The 15,409-nt window shown below is 42.8% G+C and overlaps 1 protein-coding gene across 1 annotated transcript in view; it reads left to right on the top strand.

Annotated features, from left to right (window-relative positions):
- The first annotated feature begins 3,469 nt into the window (after positions 1-3,469).
- Positions 3,470-15,409, top strand: part of LOC308324693 (casein kinase I-like) — a 39,321-nt gene continuing 27,381 nt past the window's right edge. The window contains exon 1 of the mRNA XM_080776911.1: positions 3,470-3,975. Coding sequence (XP_080633037.1) covers positions 3,900-3,975 — 76 coding nt within the window. The 5' untranslated portion in view covers positions 3,470-3,899. The remainder of the gene's footprint in view (positions 3,976-15,409) is intronic.

Genomic DNA, 15,409 nt, shown 5'->3' with positions numbered 1-15,409 from the left:
GCATGCCTCCTGTTTGTTTGGTCACCACCTAAGTGTGTTTCCTGTGACCTTGTCTTGTAACTAGAGTGCTTACAAATGCAGAGTATAGTCATGCATATGCAAGAAGGCTTTTGTTCTGTACCTCGACATGTATTATGTTATGTAACCTCACCTAACTCCAACGGTATACTAGGATTATATTCAGAGGCTGACATCAGCAAAGGCTGGCTTTGTTGTATAGCAAACAGCTGATAGTCAGTGAGTGGACCTAAATGTATCATGATAACTGATTAGTGAGTAATCGGAGCCCTTGCGTAACTAACTGATGGTCATTTGGACAGTCGCATGCACTTTGTGTTCAAAGGTTTGCCCCAGGTGTGACAATCCCAAGCGGTCCTCTCATGGGCCCCATAGAGAGAACACTCATGCATCAGCAGTGTGTGAGGATGAGAAGGACTTAACACTACGTTTTTACTCGTGAGAAAGAAGAGACGTACTATTTCTGCACCATCACCACCATCGCTACTACTACTACTACTACTACTACTACTACACAGTGAATCAAATATTTCTTTTTGAGTGTCGTGTTGTTCACCTATGTTTTTTCTACCTCTGGTCTGCTTTGAGGCAGGACTCCAGAGAAGAAGGGAAGATATAACCTCATTGTCAGCTCTGTAGCAGTGGCCGGAAAACTGTGTTCATCTGGATCGGACTTAGTGAAGAAACACGGGGAAGGTTGCCTACAAGCGTCGAGTCATGTTTTCTTTGTGCCCTTTTATATTTCTTTCTGGCATGAGTGCTTTAGTGCCCCACCAGAGTCCACATACTGTAGCTGCATATCTATTCTCTTTTCTGTCGTAGCCCCCACGTTATTGAATGTGCCACGTCAAACTGGCCCCGTCCACCGAGGTCTTATAAATCTCGCCTTAAAAGTAACCCACCTTTACACCTTGGCATTTAACTCTGGCTGAGGGTTTCTATGGTCTGTGTTTTTGTTTCACTGTCTGCTGACAGTGAAATTTGCGTCTTGTATTTTTCAGTGATGTCTCTCCGTTTTGTTGTGTTTTTCTGCCATGCCTAGTGTATTCTTTCCCCTTCTTTTCTGTACGGCATTTTGTTAATCTTGCGTTGTAAAATGTGCTATATAAATTAAGTGGATTGGATTGTATACTGTCACTGCTTTATAAATAAAACAAAAAATATCAGCAATATATCTGCAAATATTCGACTTTGATGTACATTGTACAGTGTCGAATAGGGGTTTTGATATTTGAATAATCAAATGTTAAATTATTCTGTGAAACCCTACTACAACAACTACTAGCCTACTACTACTACTACTACTACTACTACCGCCACCAGCACCAGGGATGGGTAGATTACAGATTACATTCATAAAATGTGTAATTTGATTATAGATATGGAGGTTTTCAGACCCCACCCCTGACATGCTGAAAGGAGAGTTTCCTGCAGGGTCCCCTTTCTCAGTCACCTGCCATCCCAACCGACACCTCGGTTTCTGACACCCACTTTCCCCCCACCAGACAGACAGATATTAGACAGACAGACAGATAGACAGAGCTGACAGACAGACAGACAGACAGACACCCCAGGGACTCTGGGAGGTATTGATGGGTTGTCAAGAGTATGGGGTGAGGTGTCGATGGATTCAGTGGTTGGGTGGGTGCTGGTTTGGGTGCTCTATTGAAGAGGAGGCACCACAGCAACGTTCGGTAACTGGAAACTGGTAAACATGTCATGAAAAGCATGCCTGACACACAGGGTTTCTATAAGCCCTGTAAATAGGCCCACAGACCACATAGGTAGACAGATTCCCAAACATTTTCATGTCATGGACCCCCCCATATGGATGAATAGATTTGAAGATCCTATAGTATACTATACGGAGTGGTTCCCAAACTTTTGGGGTCGAGACCCAAAAGACAAATTAGACGTTTGCCCCGGCCGGGACCCAGAGTAGTGAAAATAGCAGATCTACAAGTGCAGATGCCCACGGTGTCCACTTGACCTGTGACCCTTCCAACCTGGCGTCCCTATTTTGGTTCTACAAACTCATAACACGCCGCAATTCGTGATCTGCTATTTTTTGTGAAATAGTCTAAAAAACATTTATGCATGGTTAAACTGTTCCTTATTTTGCTGGGGACCCCCTCAAAGGACCCCTGGGGGTCCCTGGACCCCACTTTGAGAACCACTGCGCTCATCAATCGGCCCACAACAGCCTGCCGACGAACCGTGACAGCTGAGCTTTAAAGGAGAGGAACCTTACATTAGGAGAGGCACAGCATGCAGTAGATCCCGGAAGCCTTTAGGCTATTATGTCCCACTTGGGAGTATAAGGGACAAAGAGGATTAGGCCCTTAAATCAGGGGTTCTCAACCTTGGGGGGGTCCCCAGATGACAGGGAAGTGACAATACATACATGTATTAATACCTACAAAAAAGAAAGAAAGAAAAAAGACTGTTACTGCATCAAAAGTAATCAACAAACTTGACTATACACAAACTTGTCAAACATTGGCCAAAAATGTAAAATGATATAAGAAAGAGGACAAAATTGTGAAAGCTATTTTCAATTTAATCTGTGGAACTGAGTCAAACCAAATGTAATGATTCAACTCCTACAACTAAGTGCTTATCAGGGTGGGGGACCCCAGTTCAAATTTGTTGTGCGGGGGTCGCCAGTTCAAATATGATTATTTTGGCGTGTCGCCACTCGCCAGTTCAAATATGATTTTTTTGGGGGGAGGGAAAGATTAAGAACCCCTGCCTTAAGTAACAACATTTCATTTGTTCCTGTTGTTTATTCTCACCATGTCTTGGAGATGTTTTAGGGAGGGAAATGCATTCATATAATAGAAATCGTGACAGAAAGAGAGATTTGAGAAGAAAAAAAAGTCAAATACCGTTTTTTTTAGCGTAGGCCTATTTGTTGTGTTCGATATTTCAGTAACAGGACTCCATGCAGCCTCCAACTCTCTCATTTTCAGGTGGGTTGCCAATTTCAGCCAATCAGGAGAGAGTACACATTCATCAGCCTCAATCTGCATCCTGTGAAAGATCTCTATCCTGATTGGATCAAATTGGTATCCTGACCTAAATATGTATCTTTCTGTTTAAATAAAAAGCTGCCGCTGCGGATAAACAGGAAGTAGGAAGAGACCCCTGCTGTTACTGAACAAACACACTCCATATTACTGTCTGTCAGTCAGAATATAGCGCCTTAACCTTTTAACAAAAAACATTTCGTTTATTTAGACCAAACAATATCAACTTTAATAATGGTCTTTGGGGAGAACAACGGCCAAACCAAAATGCATACACGCTTTCTATTAAATCTACGAGCTCTTCACGGCTATAGCCCCACCCACTCTCCTCCTACTGAGTCTACCATTGGTCAGCTCTAAGGTGTGACGTTGGCGACGCACAAACACACAGTCAGGCACTTTCTTCATTACAGTAGAGAGAAACAACAAGGAAGGCTGTTCCGATGATCTGCGAAACATAACAAGAGTTAACCTCTGAAATCCACCTTCATCCGTCGGAAATCTAACAGCGATGTTATTGCAAATACCAGGAGCATAAAATAGACACTTTCACCTTTACGACAAGCTCGTTATTGTGTTACTACGACCCTCGGAACGTTTTAAAACGAGTGGTGAAAGATTTCAAATTTACTGGATTTTTTTTGGACTGGCGCCGGTGGGGGTGCTGATGATCGCACCCAAGACCGACATAAAGGGAAGAATACTGCGTTCTCAGAGACCTTTGGTGTGACTTATTCACACATTTCGAGCAATTTGTTTTATCTTTTATTTTTCCACCTGAACAGTTTTGTGCATTTATTGGAGCTAGCGACATTTATTGCTAGCTAAAATAACCCCATAAATTGTCTAACCATGGAATTGCGAGTGGGAAACCGATATAGACTGGGCAGGAAGATTGGAAGTGGATCGTTTGGAGATATTTACCTTGGTGAGTATTTTTTTAAGCCAACATCACAACGGCACAAAGAGTGCAAAAGGTCTCTAATGCTAGCATGCTAACTACCGTAGCTGCATTTGCTGTGTGTCTGTTGGTCCACAGGACAAGCTGACAGTCAGTCAGCTGTTCACTGAATCACTGGCTGCTGTTAGCTAGCACGTTTTGTGCCTTTACCTTTTAATAGCAGTCTTATTAACGTGTGTGTGTGTGTACTGCTGACAATGAGTCTGTGTGTGTGCACTCTGCCATTTAAAAATAAATAAATAGCAGATGCTGTATAATACCAATTTTCAGATAGACGTGCTGTTCATTTGCATGGAGCTTTACTAAGTGCTTTATGTGAGATGATGATCCGTTCCATTGTCATGCTGAAAAAAAACATGTCACAACATGTCTCAGTGTAGGTGGTTTAACAATAACTAGTCTGTCTAATTAACGTTACTAGGACATGGACAACACTTCTGTCTCACATCATTTGCTTTTTTTTATTTAATTCAGACAATAATGTGGTTCATTATGTAGAAATGAGTCAAATGACTATTCTGTTTATTTATTTTCTGACCAGGAGTTCCCTCAGAAGGGTTGCTGCTGAATAAAGTAATATGCAGTAGTACAGTCATCTGCAGCTATACTTGTTTGAATGAAGGGTGCAGTTTTCTTTTCCTCCTGATTTGGGAGACATGTTCAGATATCAGAAACATTGTGCTTTGTTTGTCCCTTTTCTATGCATTGGTGGTGATGGTTGAACAGTGGACGTGGATAGTTGAGGATCAGACTTGAGGTTTGATGGCAATTGAAGAAATGCTACCATTGTCAATCTAAGAGGCATGATATTTGTCATTTTCCATCGGGCATCTAGTCATTGATGTCCTGATTGCGGCCTCTTATCATCTGTCTGGAATCGGCTAAAATTGATCTCTCTCCCAGCTCCAGCAGCATAACTCTGTAACCATATGTGTAGTTGACATTGGATTGGGGACTTCATATCTCCAGAATTCATGTGTGGCCTGTGATGTAGTTAGTTGGTACCACGTTTTGTAGTATAATCCTATAGTTGACGATATATTTATGAACACATCTGCTGAAGGCCTATTCATACAGATGTGTTTGTGTGCGCCGCATACCACCGCGGCGTGTTGTCATGTTCTTGTAGTTTTCGGTGGTCAGACTGGTCACCTTGTCACCTAAAACAGGAGTATGAATTGGGCCTTGAAAGGGATAGTTCTGAGGCTCCATGGCTGTGTCCCCAAGACTCCCCATGAGCCTTTATAGGACTGGGTGACCTGGTGAAGATCAAATGGATCGAAACGTCGTCAGACGTTTCAATAAAGAACGTCTTTCTTGTACCTGTGGTGTTGCGGGCTCCATCCAATATCTACTGGAGTTTCTTTAGCCCAGCACCCCCAGCATGTCCATGTGCGTATTCTACGTCCGCCCATTATAGAACTGGAACATCCCCAATGCTGCCGGTCAGCCACCTCTTCATTTCCTTTCTCTGTGTCAGCATGAGCAGGAAATGTCCACGTCATGCCTTGACGTTATAAATGTATAACGTCGTATAACTTGTTCCATAATAGAAGCGTTAATCTTCCTGATATAGGGCTTTCTAGGACATTATACCCATCCATTTGGTTCTGTCTAACAGACTGCCCAGGGCCACATGTTCAACTGGGAATTTGTCATGATTGATTGGCTGTCCTGTATACCACATTGTGCTCCGCCCGGTGTTGGAGGTGAACAGGGGGAATCCTATCATGATCTTTATGCAAATCATGTACCGTCTGTACATTTGTTGATCTTTTTTTTATTCTATTTTTGCTCTTTCTCTGTTCTTTAAATCATAATTGTATTATCTATGTTGCTGCTCCATTGTCTGAAGGAAGCCAAACCAAAATAAGTTTTGCTCTACCTGACTGTACACAAGATGTAACAACAATAAGAATAAATTACAACCGACCGACACAGTAACATCTTGAAGCCTTTGTCGCAGGTCTGATTGTGGATGGGCCTTTCTCTTCATGGGAGGGTAATGGCAGCTACCTCTATTCCTTACCGTAACTGCTTTTAAAAGTCTCCCAAACACCTTTTGCCTTCAAGCAGTTGTGCAAAGTGTATCAAGTATCGTCATAATAAGGTACTTTAAGACATTGGATATACTCTACTACTACGCATTATTGAATCACCGGGTACTAACTTGGCAGGTTGGCATCTGATAAACGGAGCTGGCAGATAGTGCGCTTTAACCTTGTAGGGCAGTAGACTCCTCTATGAATGACACGGGTATTGTTACCAAGTAGGACAATATGTGTCACATACCACATTTGTCGTCCTACTTTGAACACCTATTCGTGGGGAAATGGATATATAGCTATTAAGTGCTATTCAATATTGTTCATTTTGCATTTGCCTTAAAGTACACAGTAACGGATGGTCGAAGTTGGGTCTATACCTTTCTTTTGAGATTGTGTGTGTGTGTGTGTGTGAAAAACATTAGTTTTGTGCCCTCCAGCATGCTTTCAGATGAAGCAAAGCATCACACAGTCAGTGGAATTATTTCTGCCATTGGGCTAGAGGCTAGACGATTAATACATGAGAGTAATGTAATCGTCTGTATGAGGTGTCGAAGATGTTTTCCCTCACCTCACCGGTGCTGTAACCTCGCCCCAACAACAACCCTGCTTTTGACCAAGGCTATCAAACAATGAACGTCACGCAGCAACACATTTTTATTAGGTGCTGGTAAGCATTTCACTTTACTTTAGTAGGCATTTCACTTTCTTGTAATATCCCAATGAATACAGAAACTTTACTTGACGAGCTAAAACGTGTCATTTTGGAAGACGTTTCAGAATCTGTTAGGCGGCCTACACTAACTGCCGGACACACACACACACACACACACACACACACACTAGTAAGTAACTGTAGTTTAACTTTTGAAGCAAACCTACAAACCGACTCTTGTCTCTTTATGGGCTTTGCAACAGCAGTGTTTGACTGTGTGTTCTGTTCTGTTCAGAGGAGACACACTGGTCCCACATGCTGCATCTGGAGGGCTGACATTCACGTGTTCTCTCTTTCCATGTGTGTGTAGTGTACAGTACTGTAGTACAGTTACTACAGTCCTTGGCCTCGTGCCCGAGTTTTTCAAACCCACGAGGAGCTTTTTTTTTTTTTTTTTTACAACCGTCCCCTTGGTATGAGTTGAGATTTGCTTATGTAAGCATTTTATTGTGTGTTCTTGCACCCCCCTCCCCCCAGCCCCCCCTTTGTCTGAGTGGGATTGATGTGATGTCACTATTGGCTGTTGCTCGGCGACACTGGGGCACGGGGGTCTTGTTACCCTTTCTTCCAGAACACCCTGCTCTTCCATAAGCAGTTGACCATATTAATCACACCGTGGCCATTTTGTTCTTAACCACTTAAGCCCTATATGCTTTGCCTATATGCTTCCCCCCCCCCCCCCCCCCCCATCTATCCTCCTTGACCCCTCTTTAACTTTTCCCTCGACTCCTCAGATCTCTTGGCAGAGAATTGCCGATCTACAAGCTCACCACATGTAGCAACAAGCGGGAACGGGGTCCCCCCCCCCCCAAGGGTCCGTCCTGAGCCCTTCGTAAACTTTCCCTTTCCACCGTAAATCTCTTTGCAGAGGAGAGCAACAGACCTACAAGCTCACCACGTGTAGCAACAAGCGGATCTGCAAAGCTCACTCGGCACCACTGTTGTGAGATTGTAGATGTTCTTGTTTTCGCGGAACGTTTGCCTTACATGGCCAGAAGGACACTTGGGTTTTCAAGTGATTAAATCAATAGTATATACACAATGGTTTCCCCACTCTCAAAATTGTTTGATCAATATGATCAATGGCCGCATTATTCTCAACACTGTCTTATTACTGCCTCCCCTCCCCTCCCCCACCTCCCCTCCCCCCACTGCCTTGAGTGATCTGTGAAGGGGACGGTAACACTATAGCACAACCCCACTGTGTGTTATAATTAACTACCCAATCCGTTAAACGATAATGATTGTGAGCATCTAGGATGTGTGTGTGTGTGTGAGACTGTGTGTGTGTGATTACTGGTAACAGAAGGTGCTGAGGTCATTGCTTGGGACTGGCCTCGCTCACTCACTGGACCAAGTTCCTCAGTTTTAGTGTGACTAGCAGCAATGTGTCATTCCTACGCTTGTCCCAGTATTTAGGCCTTATTTGCCTGGACTTGCTGGACTACTATCCTGGACTTGGATACTATGTGTGTCCCCCCCCCCCCCCCTTGCATACTGCTGGTGTTGTCATGAGAACTAAAGTAACATAGGGTTTAAATCGCTGTATATGCTGAGATTTGAATGTGGTATTACTGTCTGGTTACATTTTCAATAATGTGTTGGGATTGAACTATACACGCTTGTATTAGTGTAGGTCAGGAAAGTTACAATTTACTAATAACAATTACAATTTAGGCATTTAGCTGACAACCTTTATCCAGAGAGCAACATCTTAGAATGCGTAGTAAAATGACTATGAATGAAGTGAACCCCAGTCAACAAACGACAGAGTAAACGACAGTAGTGGAGTGCCAAAGAAAACAATGCAGCACTTGAATGGAACTGTGATACCACCGGGTTAAACATCAAACCTATAGTCTCTTGTCCAAACAACATGCTATCTAAATAACATTCTTACGATTTGAGGTCAGGCAAAAACAAATCTGAAGTTGTTGAAACGAGTGTAACGGTGTCTAAAGGGAAACCGTTGATGTTTATTGGATACTACTACGTTACTTGAGCTTGTAGATCTGCTATTTTTCAATAGCTAAGTATAACATAATGCTCACGGTAGTTAAAACACCAAAAGGGGTTCCCGCCCGAAATAGGTTTTAAGCTAGCTAAGGCTTGGGTATTCTTGGAGCTAAACATGTGTAATGCTTTAGAACGGTGGTCTCCAAACGTTTCAGGTCGAGAGTCGGGGACCCAAAAGAGAGATTAGATGTTTGCACAGGACCCAAGCTTGACACCCAAGAGGTGTCAAGCTAGTCAAAATAGCTGATCTACAGGTGCCGCGTTGCGAGCCTGTAGATTGGCTATTTTCACTACTTCTCTTAGATAGTTGTTTTCTAATTTATGTGAGTTTCTTTGGGTTTTCTTTTATTTCTTAATGAAAGTACTGAAAATCATCTAATTTGTTTTTATTTCATGAAAAAAACCGAAAAAAAAAACTTCCAGCCTCTAGAAAAATGGGCCCTCCTGACTCCTGACCTAGTATTTGGGAACCGGTGCTTTTAGAAGAACACTGAGTAAAGTTGTATTTTTAAGCAGTCCTGCAACTGCAATTTCTTCAATATACTTTGGCTACACTTTCTCCGTGTCTGTGAGTTCTGATATTATGCAATATGATGTAAGTTATGACTAATGTATCCATATCCAAGGCTGGGCAGGTCTACCCCGGCTCTTCTCTATTGCATTTTGGAGACTTGAAGCTCGCGGCGGCCGCGGGCTGTAAAACGGAAACCTGTGCCCTGTGGAATGATGTAGTAGTTTGATGGCGTTGCGCAGAGTGGTCCTAATGGACAGAAGAGGTGTCTTGAGATGTGCCTGGATAATGCGTTTTTATATTAAACTGTACAATATATACGAAGACATTGAGGGTGGGATAATGAGCCCTAGAGAACCTTTGGCAGAGTAATCCGGGACTGGAAGCGTGGGGGCAAGTGGAGTGCTGGTATTAACTAAGCTCGGCCCGGCCCGGCCTATAGCAACCAGACACCATGTCGTTCCCTATTCTGATTCTGGCGGTGGGATGGGTGGATTGAATCCTGTTTTGTAAATTGCGGGCTGGTGTTCAAATGACCATTTACTAAAAAAAAAATACTAATCGTTTGAATTGGGACCCCGGGCCGCTGAGTGATTTATGCCCTGTGTTTTTGGGGCCAAAAGCGGTACCGAAAACCGATAGTGAATTTGGTTCGCTGCTGTATAAGACTTGCTTACTAGGGGGTTTGCATGGTGTTGGCACTGGCAGCAGCACAACCTAGTACAATCTCTTTGTTTGTCCAGATAGAATGATGTTTGTTTTCCCCAGCGAAGGCTTCACAACAGGCTGCATATATCCTCTTATCAATTCAATACATGAAATTGTGATTATTACTAGAATTGACAATTTAATATATTTAAACGGTTGTCCAGCTTATACTTTGACGACGGCACATTGTGACTCTGTGAGTGAAGGAATCCAGATCCATTGCATTGTCGCGAGTTGTGGTTTTGCGACGTGCTATCTGACGCGATGAAACGGTATTTTTCCCAGTCGGGAAGAAAAGAAGTGCACATTCTGCTGTCTCCATACAGTATGAGAACAGAGAAGCACACAGACGGGATCCTGACGATGGGATGGCCCTCACACACCACACCACACCACACCACGTTCCATTTGACTTGGCATCCCTTGGCTGGAACGAACGGCTCAGCCTGGCCTGGCCTGGCCTGGCTGTTGGCGCGGTGTGCCAATAAAAGGTGACCAGCTGGCCTGCACCACAGGCCTGCCTCGCTGAGAGGGCTGCCTCGCTGAGAGGCCTGCCTCGCTGAGAGACAGGCCACACCAGAGCTCTGACGTCGAGTAGCGCCTCTCTGGAATGGAATGCCTCTGCTCGCAGACCTGCTTGTTGCAGCCCCACCCACCTTCTTCAGCATTAGCGTCGCAGCAGGGGATATCGCTCGCTAGCATTTCTTTGTGGTTTGCGCTCGCGCTCCTCGGCTTCTGTTCTCACTTCGCTCGTTAACCACTTGTAATAACCACGAGTAGCGCCTCTCTGGAATGGAATGCCTCTGCTCGCAGACCTGCTTGTTGCAGCCCCACCCACCTTCTTCAGCATTAGCGTCGCAGCAGGGGATATCGCTCGCTAGCATTTCTTTGTGGTTTGCGCTCGCGCTCCTCGGCTTCTGTTCTCACTTCGCTCGTTAACCACTTGTAATAACCACTTAACCCGTTTTGGGGCCGGAAGCCCTTTTTGGTGTTTTAACTTTTAACCCATTTTAGGCCTGACCTCGAAAAAAAAAAAAAAAAAATCTTCTAAATCCTCCAGTTTTCTGAAATAAATATTTTCACGATTTTTCAAGAATAGCAGACCTGCTATTTTACCAATAGCTAAACTATAACATAATGTTTAAAACACAAAGGGGTTCCCGCCCAGAATGGGTTAAAGCATTATGTTATACTTTAGCTATTGAAAAATAGCAGATCTACAAGCTACGAGCTCACCTACAAGCTCGTAGCGCGGCACTCGGTCAAATCGTGAAAATGTGGCGCAAACCTTTTGAATATATTCTTTCACAACGACCATTTTTTAACTCTAATGCTTCTGGAAGGTCCCGGAACAACATATTTTCAGATGGGGGGGTCGGCGGCCAATTACATATAATTTTTGGGGTCCTTGACATGAAAATGTATAAGAACCACTGACGTAGAAACATAGGTTTTTCTGAAAACTGTCAGGATTTAGAAGACTTTTTTTTTAAGAATCGCCCTCAGGTCAAAATGGGTTAAATCCTTTATACTCAGTACTAGGGTTGTGCTGCACAGTTAATTGAAAAAAGATCGAGATATAGATCTGTGCAATTTCATTTTACTGTGCAGCACTAGTTAACTGTCTAATTCAGTTTAGTTACTTTTTTCTTGGAAGAAATGAGAATCGTGTGAGAATCTCAATTATTGTGGAGGAAAATCGAGTCACATTTGAGCAAGAATTGTGAAGCACTATATACTAGGGTACAACGGTTAAATCAATGCAATTTTAATACAGTTTAATTTATTTAAAGAAATAACAAATTGGCAGATCTGCAAGTTCAATGTTCCACATCTCGTCATCCTGATGCGCTGTGAACATGTCGATCAGCTATTGAAGACCGTTGTACGACGTACATACAAATGGGGCTTAAAATAAAATGTCTATTATTTGACTTGAAGGATAATTCCATGCTAGAAGACTTTTTTTTAATTTTTTTTATTACCTTTCTTACCTTTCTTTGTAGTCGTTACGTCCCCACCAAAGAGGTCCAGGTGTTTTTTTGTGCAAAAACTCCTTTTTGGCTATTTCCCCTACCATAAGCCCTCAATGAATTGCATTGAATTGAATGGGGCTATGGGGTGTTGTGCTAATTCGTTTATTTCCATCGAAATAAGTAGTAAAGTGTGCCAATTGGGATATTATTTGTTATTATGAAGAGAGGATATATGCAAAAAAAATAATAATTGAGCAATGGAAATAAGTGAATTAGCACAACACCCCATAGCCCCATTCAATTCCCATTCAATGCAATTCATTTAGGGCTCATGGTAGGGGGAAATAGCCAATAAGGAGCTTTTGCACAAAATAACACCTGGACCTCTTTGGTGGGGGACGTACTAACCACTACAAAGAAAGGTAAGAAAGCCTTTTAGTATGGAATTCTCCTTTTAATGTCTATATTATTTGTCTATTGTGGTCGAAGACATGGCTGCTTTATTGGAGCCTATAAGTGGAGAAGGGAGGAGAGATGTGAGAAGTGCGGCCCCCAAACTGGGAGGCTACATTTCAACCAGGGCCAGCACATGGTCTTGTTCCAGCCTGTGCTGAGTCAGTCTCCCATCCCCATGTGATGCAATCATGCAGCACCCTGATGCCTTCCATAGTCACAAAACCTTTTCCATTATTCAATCCACATTGAATGTTTATTAATCACCGCTGTATCTATTTTGCATATGGCCGCAGTCGTGAAGCAATCACAGTGTGTGATGTAAGATCAGCAACATATTAACCCATTTAGACCTGACGACGATTCAATGTCTTCTAAATGCTGACGGTTTTCAGAAAACACTGTTTCTGTCAGTTGTTCTCAACCTTTTTCATGTCAAGAACCCCCCCCCCCCCCAAAAAAAAACATTTTTTATCTGTAATTGGCCGCCGAACCCCATCTGAAAATATGATGTTCCAGGGACTTCCGCCCCCCTAGCTCAAAAAGATTTGAGTTGAAAACGTTCGCTCTGAAAGAATATATATTCAAAGATTTGTGACAAGATTTTCACGATTTTTCAAAAATAGCAGACCTACAAGCTCGTAGCGTGGCACTCGGTGCTGCGCTATGAGCTTGTAGATCTGCTATTTTTCAATAGCTAAAGCATAACACAATGCTTAAAACACCAAAATAATTGGTTAAACACGACCTAGAGAACTAAAGACGGTAATCAAACACGTTTGCTTTTGTTTTCGACATCCAACTGGAGGATTTTAACTGGTCTGATTTTGTGGCAATCGAGTATTCCATTCCAAGTAAAAAATGACCTAATAGCTTGGTGTATAATTCGCAAAAAAAAATATTGCCTATAGTTGATCTTAAAACTAATAGACTAAATTCTTCAAATGTCGTTTTATGTGCATAGATTTCATTGTCGTCATGTGGCAGAAAACATTCTGAAATAATCACAGATATACAAGCTCACGGCGGGGACACATTATGATCTTTTGCATGTTGTCTATTGTCTGCGAAGAGATTTTTCTGTGGAGGAGCAAAAGTATAGGGGGGAACTATAGCTTTCTAGAGCAGTGAGTGAGGGACAGGACACCAGTCAATGAAGTATACACTATAGGGGCTTAAGTGGTTTAGTTGGAGACGGTGCGACGGTTGCGACGGTTTCCAGAAAAAAAGGGAACCCAGTGAACTGTTTTGTTTTTTGCTGGACGGCTTAAGGGAGCCGTTTTGTTTTTTTTAGCAGTTGTCTCTGATGTTGCGTAACTCCACAACAGGTCCCTACTTGGATCTGTGGCGTTACGAGAGGGAGACTGAAAACAAAGTGAACAAACGCATGTCACATGACAATGTGTAGGAGCTTATGCTTTAAGGCCTTGTTGTTGGTTCAGCTTTGTGGAAGTTGATGGACAGAACTTGCACTCTTCATATAGCTCAAAGGGGACTTTGTGTGTGAATCACGATATCCTGCTGGGTTGAATCTCTACTAGTACTAGTCTCCTATTTATCCTGACTTTCTGTACTGTGAAATAAAGTAACATTTATGTCCTTTTAAGTAATGAAGAAACCGGAAGTTCCAGACCCACCCACGGGAACGCACCCAGGGTGCCGACCCGAATCGCGACGAGCCACCCCGCGTCCGAAATGGTTGAGAAATGACAAGAGTTACCGTGTGGGGGTCCCTCTACTGTACTGTACTGTCACTGTACTGTGACCCAAAATCATCTTATATATATATATATATATATATATATATATATATATACAGTTAATTTGTGTGTGTGTGTGTGTGTTAGGTTGCGCACAGATGGTGAAAAACAGCCATACTGTTAAGACTGCATAATGCATTTTCTATACTAGCGTCATCAAAAAGATGGCCGCTATATCCCCATCCTAATTGTCATCAGTGGATTGATTCAGAGTCTTTGGACTGTGCTGTGTTTGTGTGTGCGTGCATGCAGTATTGCATGCAAAATATTTGCATACGTACTAAACTGAGGTTTAACAGCTTCCTGGTTAGACTTATATGTGAGAGAGAGGACTATCTGCCTGAGCATGTCTACCCAGCCGTGCCACAACGAGAGAACACACACACACACACACACACACACACACACACACACACACACGAACAGAGACTTAACACCAACAGTCTTAACACAGTCGTCACGCTTCCCCTGAAAAGTTTAAAACATGTCCTTTTTTAGTTTGGCTGTAAAAAAAATAATACATGGTTGAACTTGTTAGTTTTCTCGTATTTTTTCGTATTACTATGGCCTTTCCACGTTGGCTACAAACCGGCAGTTTTGCTTTCTCACAAAAACATGCTTTATATCAATGCGATTATCCATTATGGCTGGAGTCGGGGACTTGGGAGCAGGTGAGGAGACGAGGAGACGGCAAAGTGCAGCAGCTGACAAATTTAAAAATGTCAAAACAATTAGGTTTCACCGTTACCTAATTGTGTAAAAAAAAATCACACAATTGACAATTCTCAATAGAGAGGATATGTGCGTGACAACATTATCATACCCAGAAGTTATGCAGGAACGCCTACCGAGTGGCAAAAAGCTACTTTTCTGTCCTCGACAGCCCGAACGAAACAGAAAAGTCCCATCTGATTGTAGTCAAACGGCGTTAAACGATGCTGTTTATTACAATACAACACCTTGACACTTGTTTTGCCACTCACGTTATGCGCCATGCGCATATCCTCTATTCATTATGCAGCCGCCCTAGACTGTTGAAGAGAACAGAATTTATTTGATCATGCTCTCTTAGCAATTATCCAATTGATTACTCGCGGCCAAAATACATATCATTCTGGTTTAGAAGACCTTTGTAGAATCGTCCTCGGGTCAAATAGGTAAACCACTGAAACCAATGCAACTCATTGATGACCTTAAACACCGTTTTGTCCCGACCC

Source organism: Protomyctophum bolini, assembly GCF_963924005.1.
Source record: "Protomyctophum bolini genome assembly, chromosome: 11".
Lineage (NCBI taxonomy): Eukaryota > Metazoa > Chordata > Actinopteri > Myctophiformes > Myctophidae > Protomyctophum > Protomyctophum bolini.
The sequence above is the reverse complement of the archived record's forward strand: the minus strand, read 5'-3'. Positions and strand labels throughout refer to the sequence as shown.